Genomic DNA, 25,097 nt, shown 5'->3' with positions numbered 1-25,097 from the left:
TTTCTTTCCTTTTATTTTGTACTTTTTTTTTTTATAAATGAGTAATAGGAATATATCACAAGTTAAAGAAAGATCCCAGCCAAAAAGAAGGTACCAGCGTATGAAAAGGAAATGAAAAATTAGCAGGTATTTTTGCTTACAAAAAAAGTTAGCGTCTCCAGAGTCGGTATAAAAACGCCACCTTGAACGAGGCAATAGAGGGGGCCGTGGCCCGTGCGGTCTCGCCCCCGCCGTCATACGGTGGTGACCGACAGGAAGGCGTTGTGCGCCCTGGTGCCGTCGGGCGACTTGGCGCCGTGCGTCATGAGTTCCTGGATGGTCATCCAGTTGTCCAGGATCTTGCGGTTGCGCTTCTTCATCATCTTCTTGTGGCTCAGCTCGAGGATGCTCACCTCCCTGCGGGCCTCGCCGCCGCTCTGCGGGCTCTCGCGGAGACACTCCAGGCGGCTGCGCAGCATGAACTCGCGCCGCCGGCGCTGCTCCTTGGCGCGCACCAGGTGCTGCTTCCTCTCCTCCTTGCTCCAGTAGCGGCCCATCTTCATCTCGCTCATGGTGTCGTCGTCTGTGGTCATGCCGCTGCGCTCCTCCTTGATCTTCAGCGCGCGCTCCCGCAGGATGCGGTCGCGCACGGGCCGCTTGGTGATGTAGCGCGTGCCGTCGCTCCGGATCTTCACCTTCCACTCCATCCTGGGCTCGCCGGCCCTCGGCGGCTCCCGGCACGAGCCCGCCAGGCTGAGCTGGCTCTGGGCGCACTCCACCGCGGACCTCTGCTGGATCAGCTGCATGTAGCTCTGGTAGTGCTGGGCGTGCGCTGGGATGTGTGCGGCCCTGGAGGCCGAGCCGCGGGATGGGGACAGGTACGGGACGTGCTCGCACGCCGGCCGCTCCTCGCCCTGGCCTGCTGGCCTGCCGCTGCCCAGAACCTTCTCCTGGCCTTCCCCGCCTCGCTCGGCGGCTCTGGCTCTGCCGCACGTGGCCTCTTGGCTGCACAGGTTCTTGGTGTCGGTCAGGTGGCTCACTCTCGGCAGCGAGCTGTCCGGGGAGCGGTCCACGGTCAGGGGCGTGCTCCTGCAGCTCTCGGCCGTGTTGTAGGCGCTGGAGCTGTCCTTGTCCGACTTCTCCGGGTGCTCTAGGATGTCGTCCAGCTTGGCCCTCGGCAGGTCCGCGCCGGTGGGGTGGCCGTGCAGCGCCCACGCGTCTGCGTGCTGGCCCGCGGCTCTCCGCAGCCGGTGCGCCTGCATGATGCTCTGGCACTCCAGCTCGATGTTCCTCAGCTCCTCGTTGAGCAGCTGCAGCTCGTGCTCCACGCCCTCCTCCTCCGGGTCGCACGCCAGCCGGCGGCTGGAGTAGTAGAGGTCGTACTGCCCGTGCGTGCGCACCTTGCACTGCAGCTGCAGGAGCTGCCGGAATCGCTCACAGTCCTCATGCGCCGGGTGGCGGCCGCCGCCGTCCGAGTCCCCGCAGTCCGCGGACACGAGGCTCTCGTGGAACTGCAGCTCCACGCTCCGCAGCGTGTCCTGGCTCTGCCCCAGCTCCCTCTTGCCCGCCAGGGCCGCGTTCTCCTGCTCCGAGCTCTCGTCGTTGCGCAAGCTCTCGTCCGTGCGACCCACGCCGCTGTCCTTCTCGTGGGGGTTGGACGAGGACGTGGCCGTGTCCGTCGTGCCTTCCTCCTCCTCCTGCTTCTTTGGCTGCGAGAGTAAAAGGGAAATAGATTCCTTAGTTTCGAAAACACGCACGGAGGAAAGACAACAGGTCTGGGCACCAGCCGGTCTTCTAGAAAGCTGAGCTCATCTCAGCGGCCATGACATTTTAGGAATGAAGACATTAGCGCATGGCAGCATTTTGTGCAATGAAGTACAGAAAGCAAAAGGTGCCTAAGTACATCTGAGCAAGCACTTCCCCTCTGAGGGTTCGCTTATTTGGGGACCTGTGGGGCGCAGGTGTAGAAATGAAGGACTTTATGAGGGCCCGGGGTGGCGACACCCAAAGGCTACTCAGAACGGCTTAGAGTCCTTGGCAACACACAGCCCTGGAGCTCAGAAGCCACAATCACCTTGAAGTTTCCCCAAGTTTAGAGGAAACGGCACTGACTCAGTGGCATGCTAACACGAGCAAGGCCAGCATCATGAACATTCCTGCCCAGGCCGGGAGGCCCAGTCCCACAGGGAGGTAGATGAGCAGTGGCAGAGAGGCCGTGAGGGCCACACGCCACCTCCCAGTGTGGCCAATCTCCTCCACGACCAGGGAACCACACGTTGGGCGCAGACCTCACTGCCTTTCCAAATCACGTTTCCCAAAGGCAACAGGGGGCTTTCGTACTCATTTTCTACTTTATTTTTTTAAAAAATTATTCATTTTTATTAATAAAGAAATGAAAGGTATCGTCTCTCAGGTACACACACACACAGTGTTATCTTTCATCCACTGGTTCACTCCCCAAAAGCCTACAACAGTTGGGACTCAGCCAGGAGCCTCATCTGGGCCTTGCAGGTGGGTGGCAGGGACTCCGCGCCTGAGCCATCACCTGCTGTCTCCCAGGTGCACAAGCAGGGAGCTGGATCAAAAGCGGATTTGCACCTGACCAGGGATGCAGACATCCCAAGCGTGGCTTCCCCAGCTGTGCCACACACCTTCCCTGGTTTCTACTCTGAACCAGTAACTTTCTTCACACTTGAGTTTTAGTCTACGGAGAGGCAAACTGACAGCTCCCACGAAAATCCAAGCTGCGCTGATCACCAGATCTGGACAAAGTATCAAAATGTATTTACACACACACAAAATGCCACCGTCTGGCAATTTCTGACTTTCACGCAGAACCATCTGTCCTGCCCCAACCAGAGGTAAGTGTAGTCACATCTCCATGAATTAACTTTCTCTCCTGTCACATGGTTCTACGAGGCAGACTGTGTTTGCTTTATGTCTCAGCGTGCGCACACACACACACACAACAACCTAAACACACAGACACACACAGACCTAAACACACAAACACAGAGAGATACATACAGAGACACACTCACAGACCTTAACACACAAACACACAGAGAGATACACACATACACAGGCACACACAGACCTAAACACACAAACACAAAGAGACATACATAGACACACACAAGGATTTCCCAAAGTCTGTAGAAAACTGAATTGAAAGTCAAGTTTTTGGATGCAAACATTTTGAAATCTGTACATAAGATAGGTCTTCAGGAAGGTCACAGCAAATGAGTACCATGTAAAAATGCAGTTTCAAAAATGTTTGGACCAAAATAATCTTATCTTTTTAAAAAACTGTTTATCTCCATCATTTTTGAAAGGCAGAGACAGACACACACAGACAGACAGCTGGAACTTAATCTGGGGCACACATGCAGACGGCAGGGACCCAAGAATGGGAGCCATCACCTGCGGTCTCCCAGCTGCATCCAAAGCAGTGGGGCTCAAACCAGGCACCGGGATAAGGGCTTCAGGCACCCCAAGTGCACCAAGTGCTCCCCCTAAACCTACCTCTTTATTTCCCATTTTCATCAGCCTTGTGGAGTACCTTCAGATACGCACATTCATGTATTTTTCCCCATTCCCAGTGTAATAATTGTGTTAAGTAAGCCTGTTAGTTCCGGGGAGGACAGAACAGGTGACCAGAGGCTTCTGAAAATGAGCTAAGGGAGCCTTTGTGGTGACTGTTGTTTTTCTCTCCACCGTGTTACTCGATGGTCCCTGGTCTTTCCCTAGAGTATTTTCCTCAACACAGAGGTGGATTTTAAGTGGCTTACTGCTCCAACATTAGGGAGAAGTAGGGGAGGCTTGCTGTGCCCGTCTGAGTAGGAGCTGACAGGGCGCCCCAAACGGCAGCCAGTCTGCATTCTGAGCGGTCGCTCTGATACTCGGCACTTCAGGTTACATGTCACTACACGCACGGTTCCACAGTTCTCGTGTCTTCTAATGAGCTTAAAAAACCTTCCATGGCCTACAAGTGCGGAAGTCAGGACACCCAATCTACAGCCAGCAGCACGGGACCCAGGACAGCAACTTTCCATACAGAGGGTTCGCACACGGATATGCGTTTTATAATTTCTAGCTGAGTATCCTTGCTGTGGTCGCTGCTCTATGAGCCGCTGTGGAAACGACAAAGTTTCCCATTCTCCAGCCCAGAAACTCTGGTTGCTAAGGCCATGCTGCCGCATCACTGGTCACTTCCCTTTGGAACGATCTTCGTGGCAGGCCATGCGTCCACCAAGACACTTCTCATGTAGCATTCCTGCTTCTAAGGACAAAAGACTTTGAGAGGAACTATGGAAACTTTTAATTTCTCAGTCTCATGGTGAAGAAACATTTCCACCCAATGAGAATCTAACCTTGGGGACACCTGGTGTTGCCACAGGAGACCTAACGTCTGTACTGCGTGAGGAAGGAGCCACCGACACCACGTCACTTCACCTGCACGCACCATCGCCCTCTGCCTCTCATCCCAACAGCCTCCTCTCAACTCTGCATCACAGCACAACTCATATCTGAGAGAGAAAGCCTGCAGCCCGGCCTGCCTTGCTTGCAAGTGGCAGCTGCCACCCCCCAAAAAAGCTGTATTTGTGGCCACTATTGAGGCCACCCATAAAAATTCTCTTGGACCTACTTTACTGAACAGCAGTCGCCATGGGGCTGCGCCGTCTCTGGGGTGAAGCTGGCCGTGTGTGAGTGGGCTGTGTGTGAGCAGATCACGCGTGCAAACTCATGACTTAGTGCACGCGTGCACGGACACCTTTGCACCATGGGCTCCAGCACGGTTAAGTGGGTGGAAGCCTGGGCCTCGTGCTGCTCAGCTTGTCGGGATGGGACGATAACCACGTCAGTAAACCGCCCGTGGTGTGGTCACACAGTCGCATCAGGCTCACGGACGGCAGGCATCAGGAGGGCTCTGGCATACAACCGCCTGTCCTCTCCTAGTGGGCAAATCACAGAGGTCTAGGGCTCACCTGCCACACCGGGACCTCTGACGAGTTACAAAGCAAACAGGGGCAGGGACTCGACTTTTAAAAACATACAGACAGACGGACAGATAATGTTCTCAGTACCACGTGCGACATCAGAACACATCAAGAACTCGTAATTTTTGGCTGAGTAAAAATAGGACCTTAAGACAAAAGGATGCCAATCATCCCAACCTGAGCAGTAGATGTTGCAGCTGAGGACAAATCTTAACTGTTGGATTATTCAGGGGAACAGAGGTGTGACGGGCTGCAAGGACACAGCACAGACGGATGGCTTCCGTCTCACTAGCGTCCTCCTCTGGTGATGGCGTGAATATTCAAGTACCTACATTCATAGTTCAAGGTCAAGTTTACTCTGGGGCAGGGGTAACCTCAAGGCATACAGTTCACCTCCAGCTGGCATTCTGAGTAGCAACACACACGTTCACCACTCACTATGGGCCATCAGGCAGGAGCAGTGGCCAGGGCCAGCGTCTGGCCACACCTGTCCTGTGCTCACAGCAGCCCCAACACCACCCAGACTGGAAACACTGAACAGAAAGCACCTGCACTTATTCCTGCTGCTCCATTTGCACTGAGCATTTGCTCTGTAAAGATCGCTGTGACGGAGCTGTTTGATCAAGCCCTTTCATTGTGTTCTCCCCCCATTTACGGATCCACATTTGAAAAAGCTGGCCGCGTTTCACATGAGGTGGCTCAGTGGCCGGCCCCACCTGCTCTGCCTCGTTGGCGGTGTGCTGCGTCGCTTCATTATGCTGTTCTTCCAACGGCTCCAAGTTTAACTCCTCTAAGAATCCGTGCCTTTCATCTTCCAGCCAGCCTTCATCCAGCTGCAAAAGAATACATTAGTCCATTATATTATGTTAGCGAGAACTCTGGGCTAGGAGAGGGTCAACTTCAATGGTGACACCTGGCCAGTCCCTTTTATCATAATGATTCTGTTCAGAACACCAGCCTCCTCCAGTTCACCCCCTCGGGAAGAAGAAAAGGTGATAGAAAAAAGACATTGGGCTCTTCACGCCTTTTATCAGTGCTCAGCGCTCGCCTCCTAGCCGGGGACATCTCGCGACACAGAACGGTACCTTCTTTCAAAAGCACACTGTCTAATCCACAGCTGCCAAGTCATTACCTCCAACAGTCCCTGTGTTAAAAGCACTTCGATGGCATTACAGGGCTACGAGACAATCGGGTTTTTTCCATGACAACAACCCCGCAGTGAGATGCCCACACGGTGCCCCCCAGGATGACCCATGCTTCGTCCTCATTTGCACACTGGAAATTTTCAGGCCGATGCAGCCAAGTTAGCAAGACGGCTGCTTGCCACCCGAGTTCATAGTCAACAGTGGCTTTCCCTGTGCAAAAACGGGAAATTCTAAGTTATTCCTCTCAAGGGAAAAAAAAAAGGCGATTCTAGGCTGTGTCTCTTTGGATTCATTTTCGGGTCCAATTGCATGGAGACCACATGGCGACAAGGGTGGATGGCAGAGTGGGCAGTGTGTGCAGGGTTTTGTTTGGGCAGGCTGGGTGCTTAAACACGCACTGAACCCAACGCAAAGTGAAGTGGAAGCCTGGTGATTGCCTTGCTAGTATGACCAGTGCTGACAGTCCACACAGGTACTGTGCTTCACCGTGGCCACGTGGCACTGATCACGCACACGGGCTGTCTCTGCTGATGAAGGGAACTGGATTCCTGGGAGGACCCTGCCAGTGGTTCTACAGCAGCCAAGCGGCAGCTCACAGACACGCGGGCAACCTAAGCTTTCCTAGCAAACACAGTGTCTACGCAGAATCCTGAACGAAGGCCACTTCACGTGCCAAGAGGGGCAAAGGCCTGAGGTGTCCTGTACTCCGCTACGAAGGCCAACCTTTACCTTCCTGGCCACGTGGGACTTCCACGGCCTCAAATGCACCTGGGGCCCAAAGTTTGGACCCCATTTCCCCCTCATCAGGCTGCAGCCTGAGCCACACATCCAGACCCCACAGCAGTGACCCTAGTGTGCAGGTGAGTGATGACGATTCTGTGCAGCAAACACTTGCACCCAGTCCAAGCACTAATGATCCACTTACATTCTTGAATTCAAATGTCACAAAACTGCAGATGCCAGACCCCCGAAGACACAACAGAGAGCGAAGAATGGTGGTGGTTTAGAACAGGGGTGCATCCGAGGGTGCTGGGGGCTAAGATAAAGAGAAGAGAAGGCGGGAATTCATGGGTCTTTTCTTACAGGGTGTCCATGTGTCTGCTGTGACAAGGCTTTCTCTGGGCTGCAGGCAGGCAGAGCACAGCCAGGCCCAGGCCAGTCTCCTTCCCACCTATACACGCACACCGGGCAGTCTGGGGTGAGTCCTGCAGAGACCGACAGCCCCTGGAGCTGGGCTGAGGGGGTGGGAACTGCTGCTCTCCCAAGGAGGATGCACCTGCCCTGGGGCGGGCCACACGTACTATCTCAGACACAGCAGCCACCTACATGGCTCACACGGCACGGCCACACGTTCTCCCGAGGGCCAAAGCGCTCTGTCTCCATGTCCCCAGGGGCGGGGGACAGAAAAGTGGTATCTTTAAAGGTCTGAGAAAGAAAATGAGCACACAACGACAGAACGCTGACAGTGAAGGAAGGAAGGGAGTTATCTAAGAACATCGCGCAGAGGTCTAGGACCGTCCCAGAACGTCTGCAGCTCACGCCCAGGAACCTCGAGAGCACGCCACACATTTTTCAAAAAGTGGAACTGGCATACACAGAGCTTCCACATTTCCCCAGAACAAAAGACTTAAGGGGGAAAATGCGATAATGACACGTAACTGAATGTGATGGAAAAATGGAGCTGATAAAAAGACGAGATTTTCCTTGGTCTCCACCCCCTCCATGTGTTGCCTAAAATGACGTTTTCCAGATATGGTGCTAAAACACGTTTTATTTCCTGGTTTCTCTGGAAATCTGACTTTAGCCAGGCAACTCGCTTCGCTACAGGCACCAAGCTCTTCAGGAATGAGGGACGGACACACTTCCAGCATCTCACGGCCATCGCCTGTCAAGTGTGTGGAGAAAGTTGCACTTGAAAAGCCGTCCCTGGGCCGACGCCATGGCTCAACAGGCTAATCCTCCACCTTGCGGCACCGACACACCGGGTTCTAGTCCCGGTCGGGGCACCGATCCTGTCCTGGTTGCCCCTCTTCCAGGCCAGCTCTCTGCTGTGGCCAGGGAGTGCAGTGGAGGATGGCCCAAGTGCTTGGGCTCTGCACCCCATGGGAGACCAGGATAAGCACCTGGCTCCTGCCATCGGATCAGTGCGGTGTGCCAGCCGCAGCGCGCTACCGCAGCGGCCATTGGAGGGTGAACCAACGGCAAAGGAAGACCTTTCTCTCTGTTTCTCTCTCACTGTCCACTCTGCCTGTCAAAAAAAAAAAAAAAAAAAAAAAAGAAAAGCCGTCCCTGGCCTTGACTTTTGGGGGAAGGCTCAGCAGGGCAGCCAGTGTTCAAAGACAGCACCAGTTCTACCACGCCAAAGGAGACCACTGAAGACACCAGGACCGGGTCACATGCTGTCCAGTGCTGTTCCTTTCAAGTCACTATGACCACTCCGTGGCATTCTAAGCTGAAACTTTCTTTTCTACAACACCCATGGCGACCGAGTTCCCTTCAGCATATCAGGAATTCTACAAATAAATATTTAGCCCCTTTACTCTTTTTCTAAGAAAACCAGACTGGGGAGGTCAACGGTTGGAGAAGTCTCCAGGTAACTGCTGCAATGTCACTTGTGCTTTAAGCACTCCCTCCCGCACAGCCGTGTGGCTTGTTCCTCTGCCCTCGGACCCCGAGACTCCGCTCTGGGCCACGGCACACTTTATGGCGACCATTCAGAATGGTCAAGGACATCGCGGAAATCTATGCGGAAAGGGTGATCTTTCATAACCACTATATTCAAGTCAGGACCCGGGCTGACACTGAGAGGCACTTCCTCGATGTAATTTATAGATAGTGTGTAGCTACTGAGTCTGAAAAATATCAGATCAATAACCTGGGAGACGAATGGCGGCATAACTAACTTCACTCACGCTGCTGACAGCCGGATAGAATGGTGACGCCGCACTGTCCCTCTGCACTGTGACGGGACATGAACAGCAGCACCAGCAGCCCCTTTCTCTCCCCATTACCACTCCTTCTCTTCACGACAGCTCCCTCTGCCCAGACTGAAAAACCCCGAGAAACTGTTTTTGATGGACAGACGCCCTCTTCGCTCTAAGCTTAAAATTCATTTGCTACCCAGGGGACTACCCCACGCTCCACGGAACACTGTGTTGATAAAGTCATCCCAGGAAAGATGTCAGGTGACACCTGGAGAGGCTAAGGATCCTCTCACTGCGGGTTCCTGCAGGGTCCCTCTCTAGGCCAGCTTAGCACTTTTTTTTTTTTTTTAAGCTCAAAACTTAAAGCAAGGATCACATAGAATGAAACATATGAAGTCAACTGTTTTTCATGGTGAATTATTTAAATAGCCAGCAAGAGGAAGGAGAGGCGAGCAGTGTCTGCACAGTCGTCTGCTGCGTGGGGTGCTGCTGCCCGGAGCTGCAGCCTGTGATGCCTGGGACAAAGCTGGCTTAGGGAAGCTCCGGCGTGGGTGCGCCTCGCACACAGCCCTGTTCTGCAGGACTCGTGAGCGTGGCTAGTCACACACCGCAGACAGCGAGGTTGAATGCATGCATGAGTACAGCGAACGTCAAGTTCGGTCTCCAGCCTCTGGGCTCCGGCTCTGACCTGGGAGTCTGGCCTCGCCACGAGCAGCAGGATGGTCTTACACGCGTCACTCGACAGCAGCGCCACGGCCTCCTCTCGATCCTGCACATCCTCCCCATTTATCTAGGAAACAAATGAAAGCGGCACGTTAGTTTCCATTTCCACCAAGCCGCGCACAACAAATGGCAAATACCAGCTCATTTACGGTAAATGTATGGACAATGGAGCGCACACAGGGCCCTTGTCTGCAGCCCTGCGCGGAGAGTGCCTTCACTCAATTACGCGCTTACTGTAAGGGCCACATCGATCCCTGAAGGATGGCGGACATCAGAGGAAGCAGTTATGTTCATAAATGTCCAACCTGCGCCCTGGCAACATACATCTAGCAACACAATTAACCAGCCCCTGACAGGTGACGTCCATCTTTCTCCGCTCAGAGTAATGGAAGTGTCACTCCGAGATAATAGCGCTGGGGGAAGCAGGACTGGAGCGAGCCACTGAGATCCGTCATCCTGCGTGCTGGCTCGGAGCCAATTAGGAGGCCGCGGTGCTCGCTCTCAGCAGGCAGCGCTCCCAGGCCACAGAGCCTGGGGTTTTCACTGAATCATGTCCTACCTCCGTGTGCGCCCGACTCAGGGGCCCCAACACCACTCTGGGGATACCTCTCTGTGCTTAAGGAATCAAACGGAAGAGCAGTTCACCCCCGGCATTCACTCCCCGAAACCACCAAACCCATGGACTGTGTTCAAGCTCATATCTTCAGCACCAGGGGACATCAAAAAGTTTGTGGAAAACCGGGAGTAAGAGACAAGTTTACTGCGGTGAAAAATAATTTCAAAGTTCACGCACAGCTTTTTCGTAATACCCATTTCCATGAACTTTTTGAAGACCTCTTGTACACATAAAGTTGGCACAGGGGTAATCTGACTTTTTCAAAGAATGTGCAAAAGAAACCAAGCTTGAGTAAACTACGTACAGAGAAGATTCCCGTAGCATTTCAGAGGTTTCTTTTTACTTCCAGGTTATAACCACAGAAGAAATGAACTTTCTATGGTTCAGACCTTAAACTATAGCTTTACATCCCAATGTATTTAGCTATGAATGAAATCAACTCTTTTCTTTGGAAATTGAAAATTTATTTTCTTTTATGGACTGCTCAAATATGCAGAGACAATATGAGTTTTGATCCTAACTCACCATCAAAATATGTGGACAAGAATTTCAGCCTAAAGACCTCAGTAATTCCACGTGAAACAAGTATTCATTATGTCTGCAAACTGGACAGATGGGAGATGTGGCTGTACTGCCCATCTTTTTCTCGATAATTAATCTAACGCTGCTCACTAAGGATTTCTGTGAAGTATCTCGCAGTAGGTCCCTGAGCTTTCCTCCCTCCCAGTCTCTGGGACTCTGCACAGACACAATTACCTGCAAACGAGCCCAGGAGTCTCATCCTTGGACCACAGTGAATGATCCTGATTGCTGGAGTCTTATCCAACACAAACACATTTACCACAAAGAAAGCAGACAGCGACAGTCACAAAACCACACAGCCCAGGTTGGATTTCTCCCTGTGATCGACATGAAAACCCCCTTCACTGAACACCTGTGTTTGCAGAGGAGGGATTCAGCTACTGCAAGTTTTATGTTCGCACCTTTTTTTAAAAAAAAATTCAAAAATAAAATTCCTCAAGCTAGGAAACAGAAAAAGCTCTGATTCAAAATGAAGCATCGTGACTGGGAAGGGTAGGCTGTGGTTTTTCAAAAGTGTATTTGCAAAGAAATGCATGGGCCGATTCCAAGGCCGCTTCTTCTCAGAGGCAAGCTTCCCAGAGGTGGAGCCCCTCCATCTCCGATCCCACACTAGGTGCCATTTTTGAAACAATGGCTTCATAATTTCTACTCTCCTTGACCTTTGAAGCCCATGTCCGTTCCACAGTAATTCTAAGCAGTCCCGCCACAGTACACCTGTTTATTTGCCTGTCTCACGAGGACCTACTCACTTCTGGTCCCCTCCTCCATGGGCACCTTTGATCCTAAGGGAACCGAGGAGGGTGATCTCACACAGCCCATCTTCGTCTCTCCTGCCTGAAATGCAAGTCTCACCCGTTTTCTCTGGTCTCCATTCCTCCCCGTTCCCCTCGTTCCTCTGCCTGTCACTCACAGCTCATCCGGGTCCTCATTCACATCAGTGTGAGCTCACCCCTCTGTCCGCTCTCATGAAACGCAGGTAACAGGGCCTTTCTCACGTGCCCGACACAGATGGAATGAGTTAGTAAAGGAAGGGGCCAAACTCTCGGCCTGGCGCGTGGGGAGTGCCCAGCGCTGACACACAGCACCAATGACACCGTTCTTTCGGCTCACTGTCGTCATTGAGAGTTTAATCCCCAGAACAGGCTCGGCTCTGCCAATCAAGTAAACGCAGAGGCCCCACGCACCATGACGACATCCACGGCAGGCAGCGTGACTCGACGTTCCACCTCTTACGGGTTCTTAACTCTTGCAGGGCCATCAGAAAACACTGTGGCTGTGTTCACACAGTCGGGAGCCACCTCCCTCTGTGAGTCTGTAAAGACCTGCACCACGGCCTCCCAAGCCAGAAGTTAATCCTTGTTTGTAAGAAATGTATCTGCTGCAGAAACGTGGCATTCAAATGCACTTTACTGCTGTTTGTAAAATCGGCGCCTCTTCGGCCAATCGACTGGCCAGCGCTGCCGCACTCAGTGTAAGGAGAAACACACACAGGGGCTTCGGTGAAGACGCCCCACGAGGAATAACCGGATCTGAGGCCCGGAATGAGATGGAGCCTCCGGCCTCCAGCCATTCTCACATCTGCAACCCTGGCTTTAGGGCAGGCACCGGGGATGGGCCCAGCAACACGGGAGGGAGACGGAGGTGTGGACACATTCCTGCAGCTTCATGGGAAGGAAGGGTCGTCGCCGCAGGTAACAATCGGCCTCATTTCTGCGCGTGGACACGTGTTGACAGGAGCTTCCCAGGGCTATCACCTCGGCTTCTAAGAGCTCTGTGGGACCTACTCCACTGTATCAGAAGTAGTGAGAATCTCACTTCAGGCCCCAATCTCCTGTATGTGCAACAAATATACGCGTGAACGTGCAGCATATGTGCATTTACGAAACCCTGGCAGCTCAGCGATGTCTCACCATGGCTTTTGGCCTTGAACACACCAATCTTAGAGGATTCCTGTATTACTGTACCAGAGGTAGGCAGGCAGCTAAAATGCTTGGAACCCAACCACTTGTGGGGTTCTTGGGGAAACCCCAAGATGTGTAGGCCAGAGAGGAGAAGCTTCCTCCGAATGCATTTGTATTTCGGGATGGAGAGGAAGATGTGAGGAGAGCATGGAGCCAGAGGTGGGGATCAGAGGGAGGGGGCGCAGCCACGGAAAGGCAAGGAAGTGAAGCAGCGGGAGGGAGTGCTGAGGACCCTTCCAAATACGGGGCTGCGGGGACACGGGGGCATGCAGAAGACCGCCCCGCGCTCACTGAGCACTGCAGGTTTCGGCAGGGAGAGCCCACGGCATGTCACTGGCCCTGGGGCCACGCGCCACAAGGTGCATGCGTGGCTGTGACAGGGAGGATGTGGGAATGTGGTGTGAACACTCAGGCACCGGAGAGATGGTCTGATACGGCTTCTGTTCTTCTTCCTTCCGCTCGGTCCCCAGAGGACTGACTACGATCACTGCATGGGAACTCGCGTGGCACAGGGCCGTGGCTGAGCCATGGGGCCAGCACCGTCAGACACCTGCAGACGCTGAGAAGCACAGGGCCAGCAGAGTTCCCGTGGAAGAGGCTTCCCCGCCTCTTGTGCACGATCCCCGCCCTGTTCCCATCTCCTGCAGGTGCAGCACGTCACTGCACCAGGCGGCCACCAGGGCCATGTGTGCCACGTGAGGGAAACTTCAGCCGCAACACGAGGGCAGGGCCTCAGGAGCTGCCAGAACTGAACCCCGCGCCCTCCCCCATCCCCCTGCCTCATTCTCATCTCCCTGGGAAGGAGGAGCTAACTGATCATTACGGGGCATCCCATAACCTCATGTCGTAGGGGAGCTGCCTGTCTACGGCTACAATTCTGCCACTGTTTTATTTAATATCATTTCAACATCACCCTTAAAGCCCTTTGTCTCCTATGTGTACAGACAGCACTGAATTCCAGGCTCTGTAATGGGATGCGTATTTATTCATTAAGTGTGTGCATCTGTCACTGAATATAAAGCAGAAAACCGTACTGTATCCACCCCGTGGCTCTTTCTCCAATGGGCCAGCTCCGCTACGGCATGCTTTCCTATCTGCCCACAGTACAGCTGGAGTCTGCAAGTCTCAAAGCATACGACGTGCACTTATGCACACATGGGCACTTGCGTTCTACCCAGTTTGCCCATGGAATGAACGGAAGTGACCAGAGGAAGTAGGGAGTGGTCAGCTGGGAGTTAGGAAGGAAAGAGGGGAGGCCATGAGAAGAGGCGTGGGGTGAGGGCAATGGGTGACAGGTGCCAGCAGCAAAGCCGCGGTGAGAAATGGTCACACACAGACCCGGTGCATTGACAACGCAGCCAGACGGGGTCATTCTAGGTCAGGGCACGAAGCTCCGGAGCCTTCAGTTTCTGAACATTTGAATCTACTGCAACATGGCAGTCGTGGCTGGTGCAACGGCCCTCAGGTCAGAAGGTTATATGGTTTTCAGTGTATTTAACTGGGGATCTTAGCAATGTGAGTTATGCCTTAAAATTATGTCAAAATTAAAATAAGAACAGCTCTGAAGCTTTCATTCTCTGGGACATCCTCTAACCCAGGACTCTAGGTTTCCTAATGAGGCTGCACGAAAAACTTTTCTAGATTTCAGTCGTCTGCCCTGTCACTACTTCCACGGTGTTTGTTTCATTCTTGATTGGTCCATTTGCCTGTGTGAAAGACTCCGAAAGCGTATTTGGAGCAGGTTAAGCCGCTGCTTGGGACACTCGCATCCCCCATAAGAGTGCGGTCTTGGTCTGCTCCCAACCCCAGCTGCCTGCGTGAGCACACCCTGCAAGGCAGCAGGTGGTGGCTCGAGTACTTGGGTCCCTGCCATCTGCACAGGAGCTGTGGATGGAGATCTGGCTCTGGCGCCAGCCCGGCCCAGCCCTAGCCATGGACAGCATTTGGGGAGTGAACCACTGGATGGAAAATCTCTCTCCCTTTCAAATACACATGTTAGAAATTTCAAAAGTGTGGTACACAGACCAGGTCTTGGCTTCCTGATCCGTTTTCCTCTCCCTGCTGCATCTGATGTCAGAAGCAACTCCAGTGTGTTTACTGCAGGCCGGCATCTGTGGACCTCATGGAAGCTGAAATGATACACTCCTGCGGTTTTGTTACTTGTTTCCTTTTTAAGATTTTATTTACTTGAAAGAGAGTTACAGAGAGAGGTACATACAGAGAGACAGAGGTCTTCCATCCTCTGTTTCACTCCCAATTGGCCGCAACAGCCAGAGCTGGGCCAATCCGAAGCCAGGAGCCAGGAGCTTCTTCCAGGTCTCCTGTCTGGGCGCGGGTCCAAGGACTTGGACCATTGTTTACTGCTTTCCCAGGTGTGTTAGCAAGGATCTGGATTGGACTGCAGCAGCCGGGACTTGAACCAGCACACATGGGATGCTGGCGCTGCAGGCTGGGGCTTTAACCCGCTGTCCCTCAGACTCGGCCCCCTGGGGTTTTCTAAAACCAGGACCCCAAATGATCACAAACCTGTAACTTTTCATTCTGACTTAACTGGAGCCTTTGCAAAAGTTTCACGAGGAAGGAGCGTTCTGTGGCCCAGCAGGAGGACCTGGTCGGGATGACGAAGGGAGGGACTGGGAGGTTGTCTCCTCCAGAAGTGACAGGTGAGGCGCAGCCGGCAGCGGGCCGTGTGCCCGAGTGGCTTGGGCACAGCTTCCTGAGGACACCGTGACACCTGCCAGGACAAATCACACAGGACCCGGTGCCCCCTGTGCTCAGAAGGCCCCTGACCTCATCAGGAGCCCTGGTTCTCAGCAGAGTGCAATCCAACCAAGCAACCTCCAGGAGTGCACCGGCCGCCAGGAGCCACAGGAGCGCCGGCCCCCTCGCCATAGCTCCAAGTGCTGCACCAAGTCTGGACAGCAGGAGGCCTCAGTCTGCCACTGACTCTCCGACCCTGTTGTGCGGCTGAGGTCGGCAGTGAAGTGGACGCCCATTGGGCCTCTGTTCTATCCGGAGCGTCATCTGGACGTGGGAGCTGGGGAGCCGGGTCCCCTGCAGACACCCTGGGAGGGGCAGGCCCTCAGGGGCTGGAGCAGGTGCGAGCAGGCTTAGGGCAGTGCTTCAGATCCCAGTATTCCCCACCCTGGGGAGCTCTCTCTGCTGTGCTGGATCCCTACCTCTCCATACCGCACCCCCCCCCCCCACTCCCCCGCTGCTCCTTCTACCTCTGTGCTGTCTGTCTCACTGAGTGCAAACTGAATCAGTCACACTTCTGCATAGAGAGGAAGCCATGTTTCCTCCACCTGGCCCCAGCGACCTTGTCAGACTTGAGGTTCACCCTAGAGGACGGGCACATCTGGATCCACGCTCAGCTACCTAATCCTGGAAAAGGCAGTGACTGCTGCTGCGATCGGCGGTGAGAGCCGTCTGTGTCCAGTTAGCGTGGTTGTGCACTGTGCACAACAGTTAACAAGTGACACCACTATCGCCATCGTTTTTTAGGATGTGTCAGGCCGGTGCAGGACGGTGCAGGCAAGGGTTCTGACTCCAGAGACTGTCCCTTAACTACTTCACTGTCAGCTAAGAACTCCTTAAGAAATGGCACCATCCTTACTTTTTGCTTTGTAGCCATTAATATCCAAAAGCAAAGACGAATTCTTTTCTGTAACGCTTCATAAGAAAGAGCGAAACACAGAACGGCGGACGCACACAGGTGCACAGAACAGAGGTCAGGACGAAGACGGCTCACCTGCAGAATGCGGTCGCCTTCTCGGATCCGGCCGTCCCTGGCTGCGATGCTGTTGGGGTCCACCTGCGGGAGGATGCACAGCGCCCACATTCAGAACTGTGCTCCTGAAAGTCTCCCCAAGCCCCTCTGTTGGCCCATGAAGCCATGGCTTTCTCTGTCTACAACCACTGACCATGCACACGTCAGCGGACTATTTTAGCACAAGGTGACCCGACGGCCATTCCTGCATGCCCCCACGCCCTGCCCCTTTTCTTCCCACATTCGCTCCCACTTTTCCCCAGCCCACCTGTCAGCCAGGGTTCAGCTGACCAAGCATAACGGTCACCTGAGGATTCCCTGGACCCAGGAAACATACTTTCCACAAAGGGGGCTTCTAACCCCTGCCTTCGCTGTCTTAGCAAAGCAGACAGCTACAGTGTCAGCTCACACTATGGAAGGGACTTCTGTCCTGGGAGCTCCTCAATTTGTACAGATTTATGATTGATATTACTCAAGAAATGAGAGAAAAAAATCCAGCCCACGCATCTGATCACTCAGCACCACTTTAGAGACAGGGTGAAGCTTCCACTTCAAAGTACTTTGATCACATAGGTATTTCGGGCTCTATTAGGAGCTTAGCGGCACGTTCATGCACCCGATTTGAGCGACGCCTTGCAGGTCACTGGGGGAATTCCCTGTGTCAGAGTTTGCGGCTGGCTCCAAACCATCTCTTTAGGCTTGGTGCATCCCACTCCTTGTCAAGCCAAGTATTTCACGCAGCCGGAGGCTGCTCCTTCCCAACCAGATGTGAGAATGACGTTCTCGTGAGGGCACCACCCACTAAAGGCTTCAGTGGCCAATCAAGAACAGACAGACTCTGGAGGAGACAGACAGCGCTCCCGTGCTCTGCTCCTGTGGCGAGCTGACCATCCGCGAACACTGATGCTCCAAAGCTGGTTATTTAAACAGTCAGCAGAGACGTGGAGAAGGAAGTGAGGGATGACAATTCAACTGTAGGCCAGAATGGCATCACACTGCTATTAAACCGCTGCCCTGCTTCCTCCGTGCCCATGACAAAAGGCATCTCAGCAGGTGTCTCCTCCCGCTCCCTCACCTCAGCCAGGGGGATTAGCACGGCTGTACATGAAACGGCACACAGTCTAGGGGATTTCTCCAGTGCAGGAGACAGCCGTGGTGAATTTGGCAAAATGACCAAGCGTGGTGTACGTTTACAGAGCTGGGCGTGTTCTAAATGCATCAGCTACGCCATCTCTTCCTCCTTCGAAAGCCTCTCTAGACAACTGTGATGTTTCTGGTACAGGAGACCAAAGCTCAGAGCACTAGGCAGTGTCCTCGAACCCACGCTGAGAACACCCTGCACCAGCGCGGGACAGGGAGCCTGACTCCTGCGAATACATGGTATAAAAACATGTGTGTACATAAAATAGGTTCCTGCTGACACGGGGACCTTCACATGTCCATGGAAAATGCCCACCATGAAAAACCATGCATGGATCTCAAACATGTTCACACCAATTTCAATTCTGAATTCCATTTTTCCACAAGCCCATGTGCATGCTCTTCTGTATGTGCGTCTGTATGTAAATGTAATGTTGAATCATACAGAAGTATAATTTAAACAAATGCCTACTTCCCTATTTCTGGTAGAAGGATCTGTGGGGAAGTTTTGAAAAGTCACCTATGGCGACCAGTTTTACTTGATGTAAGCCTTTCAAAGTCATTAACACAAAAGGCGCCTGAGCCTCAGGGCTTCCCCTGGAGAGTGATCACAGGGTTCCCTGAAAGGAGCCGGCAGATCACTCCTCGCCCACTCACATGTACTCAGACCATCACAGAGCTAAAGACTGACTGCTCATCGCGAATATTAATCTAACGCAACTAGCCACTGCCACTAGGAACACAACGAACCAAAGACGCGGTGGAATGGAGGGGCCAGCCGGGGCCATCACAAGCTCCCCTCAACTTCCTGTGATCTCCAGGGATTTATTTAAATTTAGACAACCATCCCATGTCCCCGTCTCCAGGCTGGGGTTCTGTGCTGAAGGCATGCACGTCACACGAGCTGACAATAATTACATTACCTGGGCAGCATAATTTACTTTCCTAATTGAAAGTGACAAGCATTGGAACAGGGCCAATTCTTCACACTCCATCTTCTTAGGGCAGGCGGCTCTCCCCCTGGCGTGCCCCCCCCCGCCCCGCCCCACGCGTCTCTTACCTCGCTCACATAAATGCCCGTGTCGTCTTCATCATCCGTGCGGTAGCAGAGTGTCAGGCCCAGCTTCTCCTGACTGCTAACGCGACACAACTCCACCTCCTGGGAGAGCAACACACAGAGATCGGCGTTCATCTCGGCACAGCCCCACAGAACACAGAGCCCCCACGCCCCTTGGGTGCCCCTGGGAAACTCTCACTGCACCTGCCCGACATGTGAAACCGACGTGTCGGACCACAATCATCACAACCCACCTTCTCCATGCGTGTCTGTGCACTCAGACCAGTGTTTCACAGTTCCACTGTGAACCTGGAGACGTGCATGCTCTGGTATCACATTATACAGCTCCCTAGAAATGACACCGCAATGCATGACTCACAAAGCTGGGGTCTGCTGAGAGACCCAGGATGTGAAAGTGGGCAGCAAAATGTTCACGCACACACCGGGAGTTACTATTTATTTGCATTTTAATAAAATGAAACAAGTTCCAGCAGCAAACGAGATGATGCCGGACTGTGCCATCAATTCTTCTTCTGGGTTCTACACAATATGATAATAAGCAAGGGTTTTATGGAGGTCAGGCCAAGGCTTTCTATTATTCCGTAGAAACTCCTGCCCTTGGAAAGAAATGGGTTCATCCAGCCTGAAGGGAGAGACATCAACGGCGTATGAGGCAGAGGCAATGATTCAAAGTGTGGCAGGAAATGAACAAGAAAATACGTTTCCTGAAACACACAGCTAGGGCGCTGGGAATGTCAGGCCTTAGGTCATGCATCTTGAATCTATTTCCTGATTTATGTGGAGCAAAATAATAATACATTTTGGTGTGTTTCATCTTTATGTAATGAGACGGACGTCCACTGCTCTCCAAAGCAGGTGAGTTCAGGATAAATCACACAATCCCAAGATTAAAGCCCAAAATGATCCTCTAATCACAGAGGAGGAATAGGAGACCCTCGAGCACACGGTCCGATGGGGAAGAAGGCAGTAGATTTAACTTGTGAGGTCTGCGAGGTCTGGGCCACGTTTCTGGTACTCAGACTCTGTGACCGTGTTGAAGTTGCCCATCATGTGTCGTGCTCTTTGTCCAGTACCTACAGGAGGGGTAGTCCCAGTGAGGGTCCTTGATGGAAGTAGGCAGGGGTGTGCCTGTGTGTGTGTGTGTGTGTGTGTGTAAAGAAGGTGAAATCTGAGGATAGACTGCTATGCTCTGTATGTTGTGTCCCTGTAATTCAAATACTGGAATCAGAAGTCCCAAGGCAATGGTATTAGGAGGTGAGCTTAGGTCCCGAGTAGGGAGCCCCATGAATGTGATGAGTGCCCCCAGAAAACAGGCCCTGGGAGCCAGCTGGGCCCCCTGGCCATGCAAGGCCCCAGAAGGTACCGTGGATGAAACGCCGAGCTTGCTGGCGCTCTGCCCTTGCACCTCGGTCTCTGGACCTGTGGGAAGTGAGCTTCTGCACCCATCTAAGAAACACTCACTGACTCCAAACAGGAGGCTTCCCTCCAGCTCACTCTGCGACAGATGAAGGAGTGTCTTCCCCTTAATTGTGCATTTCGGGGAAGTCCTTGTCATGAGATAATAACCATTTATTTTAATGATATGCCATAAACCATGCTATAAATCTTAAGTGAGAAGATTTGCTACAATGAACTCCAGTGACCAATAACTTCACAGTTAAGAGTAAATAAAATTAAACTCCCACATCCCAAGACCAGCACTGTACATTGACAAATACCGGAAACTGAAGAATGCTGACTTCCGATATGCTAGGCAAAGACACGTGGCGTACGCTGAACACTAGCAAGAGGAGGTGACAAGTCTGTTCACCCAGGCCAAGAGGAGGGCACAGCAACGTGATCTGCTATCAGGGCAAAAATGAACACAGCGGGCAGAAGTGTTCTCACAAGTGGCAGTAACGGGTGCCTGCCGTGGGAACAAACCCTCACCAAAACTGGAACACTAGCAAGGATATGTAACCAACGAGCTTCAAGTACAGCAAGCGGGACGCAGTCAGGAGCAAGGGAGTTGCCAAGTTCTCAGAGACTTCTAAGGAGCCCTAAACAATACTTACATGAGATGGGAGCCTTTAAATTGAGGTAACTATGGAGCTGCAGGCTAAGTGAAAATCCAATTTTTTTTAAATTGGTAAAGCAGAGAAAGAGAGAGAGATGGGGTGCAGAAAGCCAGCCAGCCAAAGAGAACACTCCCATCCACCGGTTCAGTCCCCAGATAGATGGGGCTTGGCTGGGGCCGGAGCCAGGAGTGGGAACTCCATCCAGGTTCTCCCATGAGGGTTTCAGGAACCCACGCACGTAAGCTGTCACCAAGGCCTCTCAGGGTGCACATGAGCAGGATCTGAACTCAGGTACTGCAACATGGGAAACAGAAATGCCTGCCCCCATTGACTTTACTGTTCTGCCAAGGCACGGGAGGAAGTCCCAACACGGCGTGGAAACACCTCCAGAGGGGAGCGTTCTCCTTGCGGTGCCTGCTCCGTATTCCCGAGGGCACACCTGGACTTCCGTGTGTTTGGAACATGGCTACCACATTGCTTTTGCAGCAAAGCAGTGAATCTAGTAGAAGGACAAGGGTGGACCCTTCAATGCCACAAGGCAGAACGTCCAGCCCAGAGTCCCTGTGGCCAAGCAGAGAAGGTCCCAAGGGCAGAATAACTTTTCAATATCGCCGTCGGTCCAAGCAGAGCAGTGAGACGGGTCTCAAAGCCAGCTTCTGAGATGTGACGAGCACGGGGTCAGTAGACGCTTCTCAGATGGACCGTTAGCAGCATCCGCTGACCATGGGACCCCGAGGCACAGGCTCAAAACTCCAAACGCACCGTGCTGGGATCGAAGGCACCAAGGGAGACCCAAGTGAGGCAGCCGGGCCCCACAGGCCACCTGATGCCAGTCCCCAGTGCGGACCTGTATTTCTTTCTTTGAAGACATTTGACACACATGCCACGCCACATGTCAGTTCACCAGAGCACACAGCTTAGAAGTAAGTTTCTTTAATCTATGCCAGAAGAACGTACAAGCAGGGCCCGTAGAATCTGCCCCAGGCAGGGCAGGTGCACAGTCGCAGAAGGCAGTCCCCGGCACGGGCTCACCGGACTGCCCTTCCAACTGCCCATGCCCCTGGCTCCTGAAGAGACGGTCCCCATAGAAAGGAACGTTTCCCTGACGGTGCTCACCCACTTCCCTTCGTCCCGGGAAGCTGTCTGACGAGAATGCCCGTGGACATGAGCTATGGGTGCCCAGAAATGGAAGCCCAGCCTGGGTGGGTGCCAGTGCTGACCACTCAGGCACTGTGGCTGGAGTGGAATCCTTACCTCCCATTCCTGGCGCCACCGTGCGCCACCTGACTTAGAGGTGCACCAAGATGCTATGCCCAGGGAGGTGTCTCCTTACAGAAAGCAGAGCCGGCCACTTGCTCTGGTGGCCACGATGCCGGTTAGCATGCCTGGATCTCACATTTGAGTTCTTGGTCTTGATTCCCAGCTACAGCTCCTGATTCCAGACCCCGGGGAACACAACAATGACTCCAGCACCTGTGTTCCGGCCATCCATGTGGGAGACCGGGATGGAGTTCCCAGCTCATGGCTCTACCTCTGGACCTAGCACTGGCTACCACAGAAATCCAGGGAGTGATCCAGGGGGGACCAGTCACTGTCCCTTTCTGCCCCTCAAATAAGAACAAAACTCTAAGAAGTCAAATTATGGTACCTGTTTTTGTGAGAAATTAGAGGCTGTGGATCAAGGGTCGAATGGAAGAACAAAGTTAGCAAGGCTTAACTATGAAACATTTCACGCTCAGAAGGATAGGACTGGAAACCGGCGCCATGGCTCAACAGGCTAATCCTCCGCCTAGTGGCGCTGGTACACTGGGTTCTAGTCCTGGTCGGGGAACCGATTCTGTCCCAGTTGCACCTCTTCCAGTCCAGCTCTCTGCTGTGCCCGGGAGTGCAGCGGAGGATGGCCCAAGTGCTTGGGCCCTGCACCCCATGGGAGACCAGGAGAAGCACCTGGCTCCTGGCTTCTGATGGGCACAGCGCGCCAGTCGTAGCAGCCATTTAAGGGTTGAACCAACAGAAGGAAGACCTTTCTCTCTGTCTCTCTCTCTCTCACTGTCTAACTCTATCTGTCAAAAAAAAAAAAAAAAAAAAAGAGTACCCAAATCCCAATGACAACAATATTTCAGGCCCACGCTCCCCAAATGCACACATATTCACAACAAGAACTGCCATCAGTGCACACCTGGCGGACAAAGAGGAGAGTAACAAAGCCCAAGCTTAGCTCGTGTCTGTCTCTCACATCCTCAGTCCCGGCTCCTGGTCCCCGGCCGCTTCTTCCTTGTTGATGCTGTAAGATGAGGGGTGGCTTTCCACTTCCAATTCCCGATTCCTAGAATCTTGGGCAAATCAAGTGGTCACATTTTTCCAGGCCCAGGATGGCAGCTTCTCACCATGGGCAGTGGATTCCCTGGGGAGGTCCTCTGCGACCCACTCTGAGTAGGTCTCACGCACTGTGTAACAGAGGAAGAGACATTCACCTCCCCTCTCCTGTTAAGAAGGGAGGAAACGCACTGGCGATGCTGCTGCTCCATCTCCAACATCCTTACCTCCAGGTCAGGAATCAAATTGCGAAGCAAAGCGAGGAAGGCCAGAGCTGGAACCACCCATGTTGTGAGCTCTTCTGTGACAGCCAGGGCACCAGGCTGGGACCCAGCCCCGCTCTTTATGAAACAAGGAAAATGGAGACTTTGGTTCCAGCAGGTTTTTCCCCCTCTCCTGTGCTGGTATCTTTGGAGCGGTGACTGCCATTACTTTACCGTGGCTTACCCTTTGAAGATTCCAGAAATCTACGGTTTTCCATGGTTGACTTGAGCCTCGAGCAAACCTGTGCTACTGGACGTTGTGGATTTAGTTCTCGGGAAATTCATTAGCTGGGGTGGGGAATCCCGTTCAGCAGTCACGCCCACCATTGCTTTAATGCCGTGCTTGCAAGTCACAGGCGCTTGGTATTTCTCTTCCAGTGCTCTGTTCCAACACCAGACCTCCAAGCCACTGGCCCTGCTGTCCTTCACAACAACACCGGCCTCGGGCCCAACCTGTCTCCCAACGCAGCTCCGGGTCCGTATTACACACAACCCGCTTTCACCGGCGGCCACAGCTCCCTTGGGCTCTGCCTCCGTGGTACCAGAAAGCCAACTGCGGTTAAGACGCACGCTCCCTTCCTGGGGTCCCCACCGGGGCAGCTGCAGCTCCCAGGGGAAAATGCTCCCGTGCTGAGCACGTAGGCCACTCCCTCTGTGCGTGCTGACCAGCCCGCCTCGTCAGGCCACGTTCCTACCTTCTGAAGACACAAATGCCATCTCCCCCTTCTCTAGTCTCCAGCCGCCCATCCAGTAGGGGACCCCATCTAGGAGGACACCAGACATCAGATGGCTCTGATGATCACAGTCTTCCTTCTGCAGTGGGGATTGTGCGGCCTCTCCCCTGCAGCTCGGCCGCAGTCTTTCTGCCCCGCTCAGTGGGGCCGCCTGGGCCACAGTTCACGGAGAATCTAGAAATGGCTGCACACTCCCCCGGCTCCACGGAGCAGCACGGAGCAGCTCAGCCACCCCTCGGGCTTTTACTTAGTTATTTTTTTGGTACGGTGAGACAGAGGTTCCAATCCTAGCAGGCAAATGGCTCAATTTTCCTGGAACTTTTCACAGAATTATTCCTGCTTTTTCACTCTGTTTTTATTAGATGCTCCCCAATGCTGTGGTGCGTCTGTCTGTCTGTCTCTGTCACACACACAGAATCTTTAATATCAACTCCACAGGGTGGGGCACAGGGACACCTGGGGGTAGCGGTCAGAAGAGACACCAGAGGTGGTCTTGGCGCCCGTCAGGGAGACCACATCTCCAGCAGAAGCAGTGAGCATGGGAAGGCACGGATGCAGGAGTCCGCGGGAGGACCCCGAGCGGTCCGTGTGTGCAGCTGAGCGCGCAGGCCACAGTGGAAAACAAAACTCAGAGGCAGGCAGGGACGGACACACCAGGAAGAGTCTGCGGAGCGTGAAGAAGTAAGGAGCCCATCCGACTCGCGGTTCAGAACGATGAGCACAGTGGGAGCACAGTGGCAACTGGATGCGCTGGGACACAGCCAGGAAGGCAGCCTGGGGATGTTACCGGCTCACGCAAGGGAAGGCAAG

The 25,097-nt window shown here is 53.3% G+C and overlaps 1 protein-coding gene across 1 annotated transcript in view; it reads right to left on the bottom strand.

The window, feature by feature from the left end:
* Positions 1-233: 233 nt before the first annotated feature.
* PDZRN4 (PDZ domain containing ring finger 4) overlaps positions 234-25,097 on the bottom strand; it is a 136,157-nt gene continuing 111,293 nt past the window's right edge. The window contains exons 4-8 of the mRNA XM_062195536.1: positions 18,900-18,998; positions 16,682-16,744; positions 9,737-9,838; positions 5,696-5,812; positions 234-1,688 (exon numbers count right to left, since the gene is read on the bottom strand). Coding sequence (XP_062051520.1) covers positions 234-1,688; positions 5,696-5,812; positions 9,737-9,838; positions 16,682-16,744; positions 18,900-18,998 — 1,836 coding nt within the window. The remainder of the gene's footprint in view (positions 1,689-5,695; positions 5,813-9,736; positions 9,839-16,681; positions 16,745-18,899; positions 18,999-25,097) is intronic.

This window comes from Lepus europaeus, chromosome 6 (assembly GCF_033115175.1).
Source record: "Lepus europaeus isolate LE1 chromosome 6, mLepTim1.pri, whole genome shotgun sequence".
NCBI classification, from domain to species: Eukaryota; Metazoa; Chordata; class Mammalia; order Lagomorpha; family Leporidae; genus Lepus; species Lepus europaeus.
This window is presented reverse-complemented; position numbering and strand designations above follow the sequence as displayed.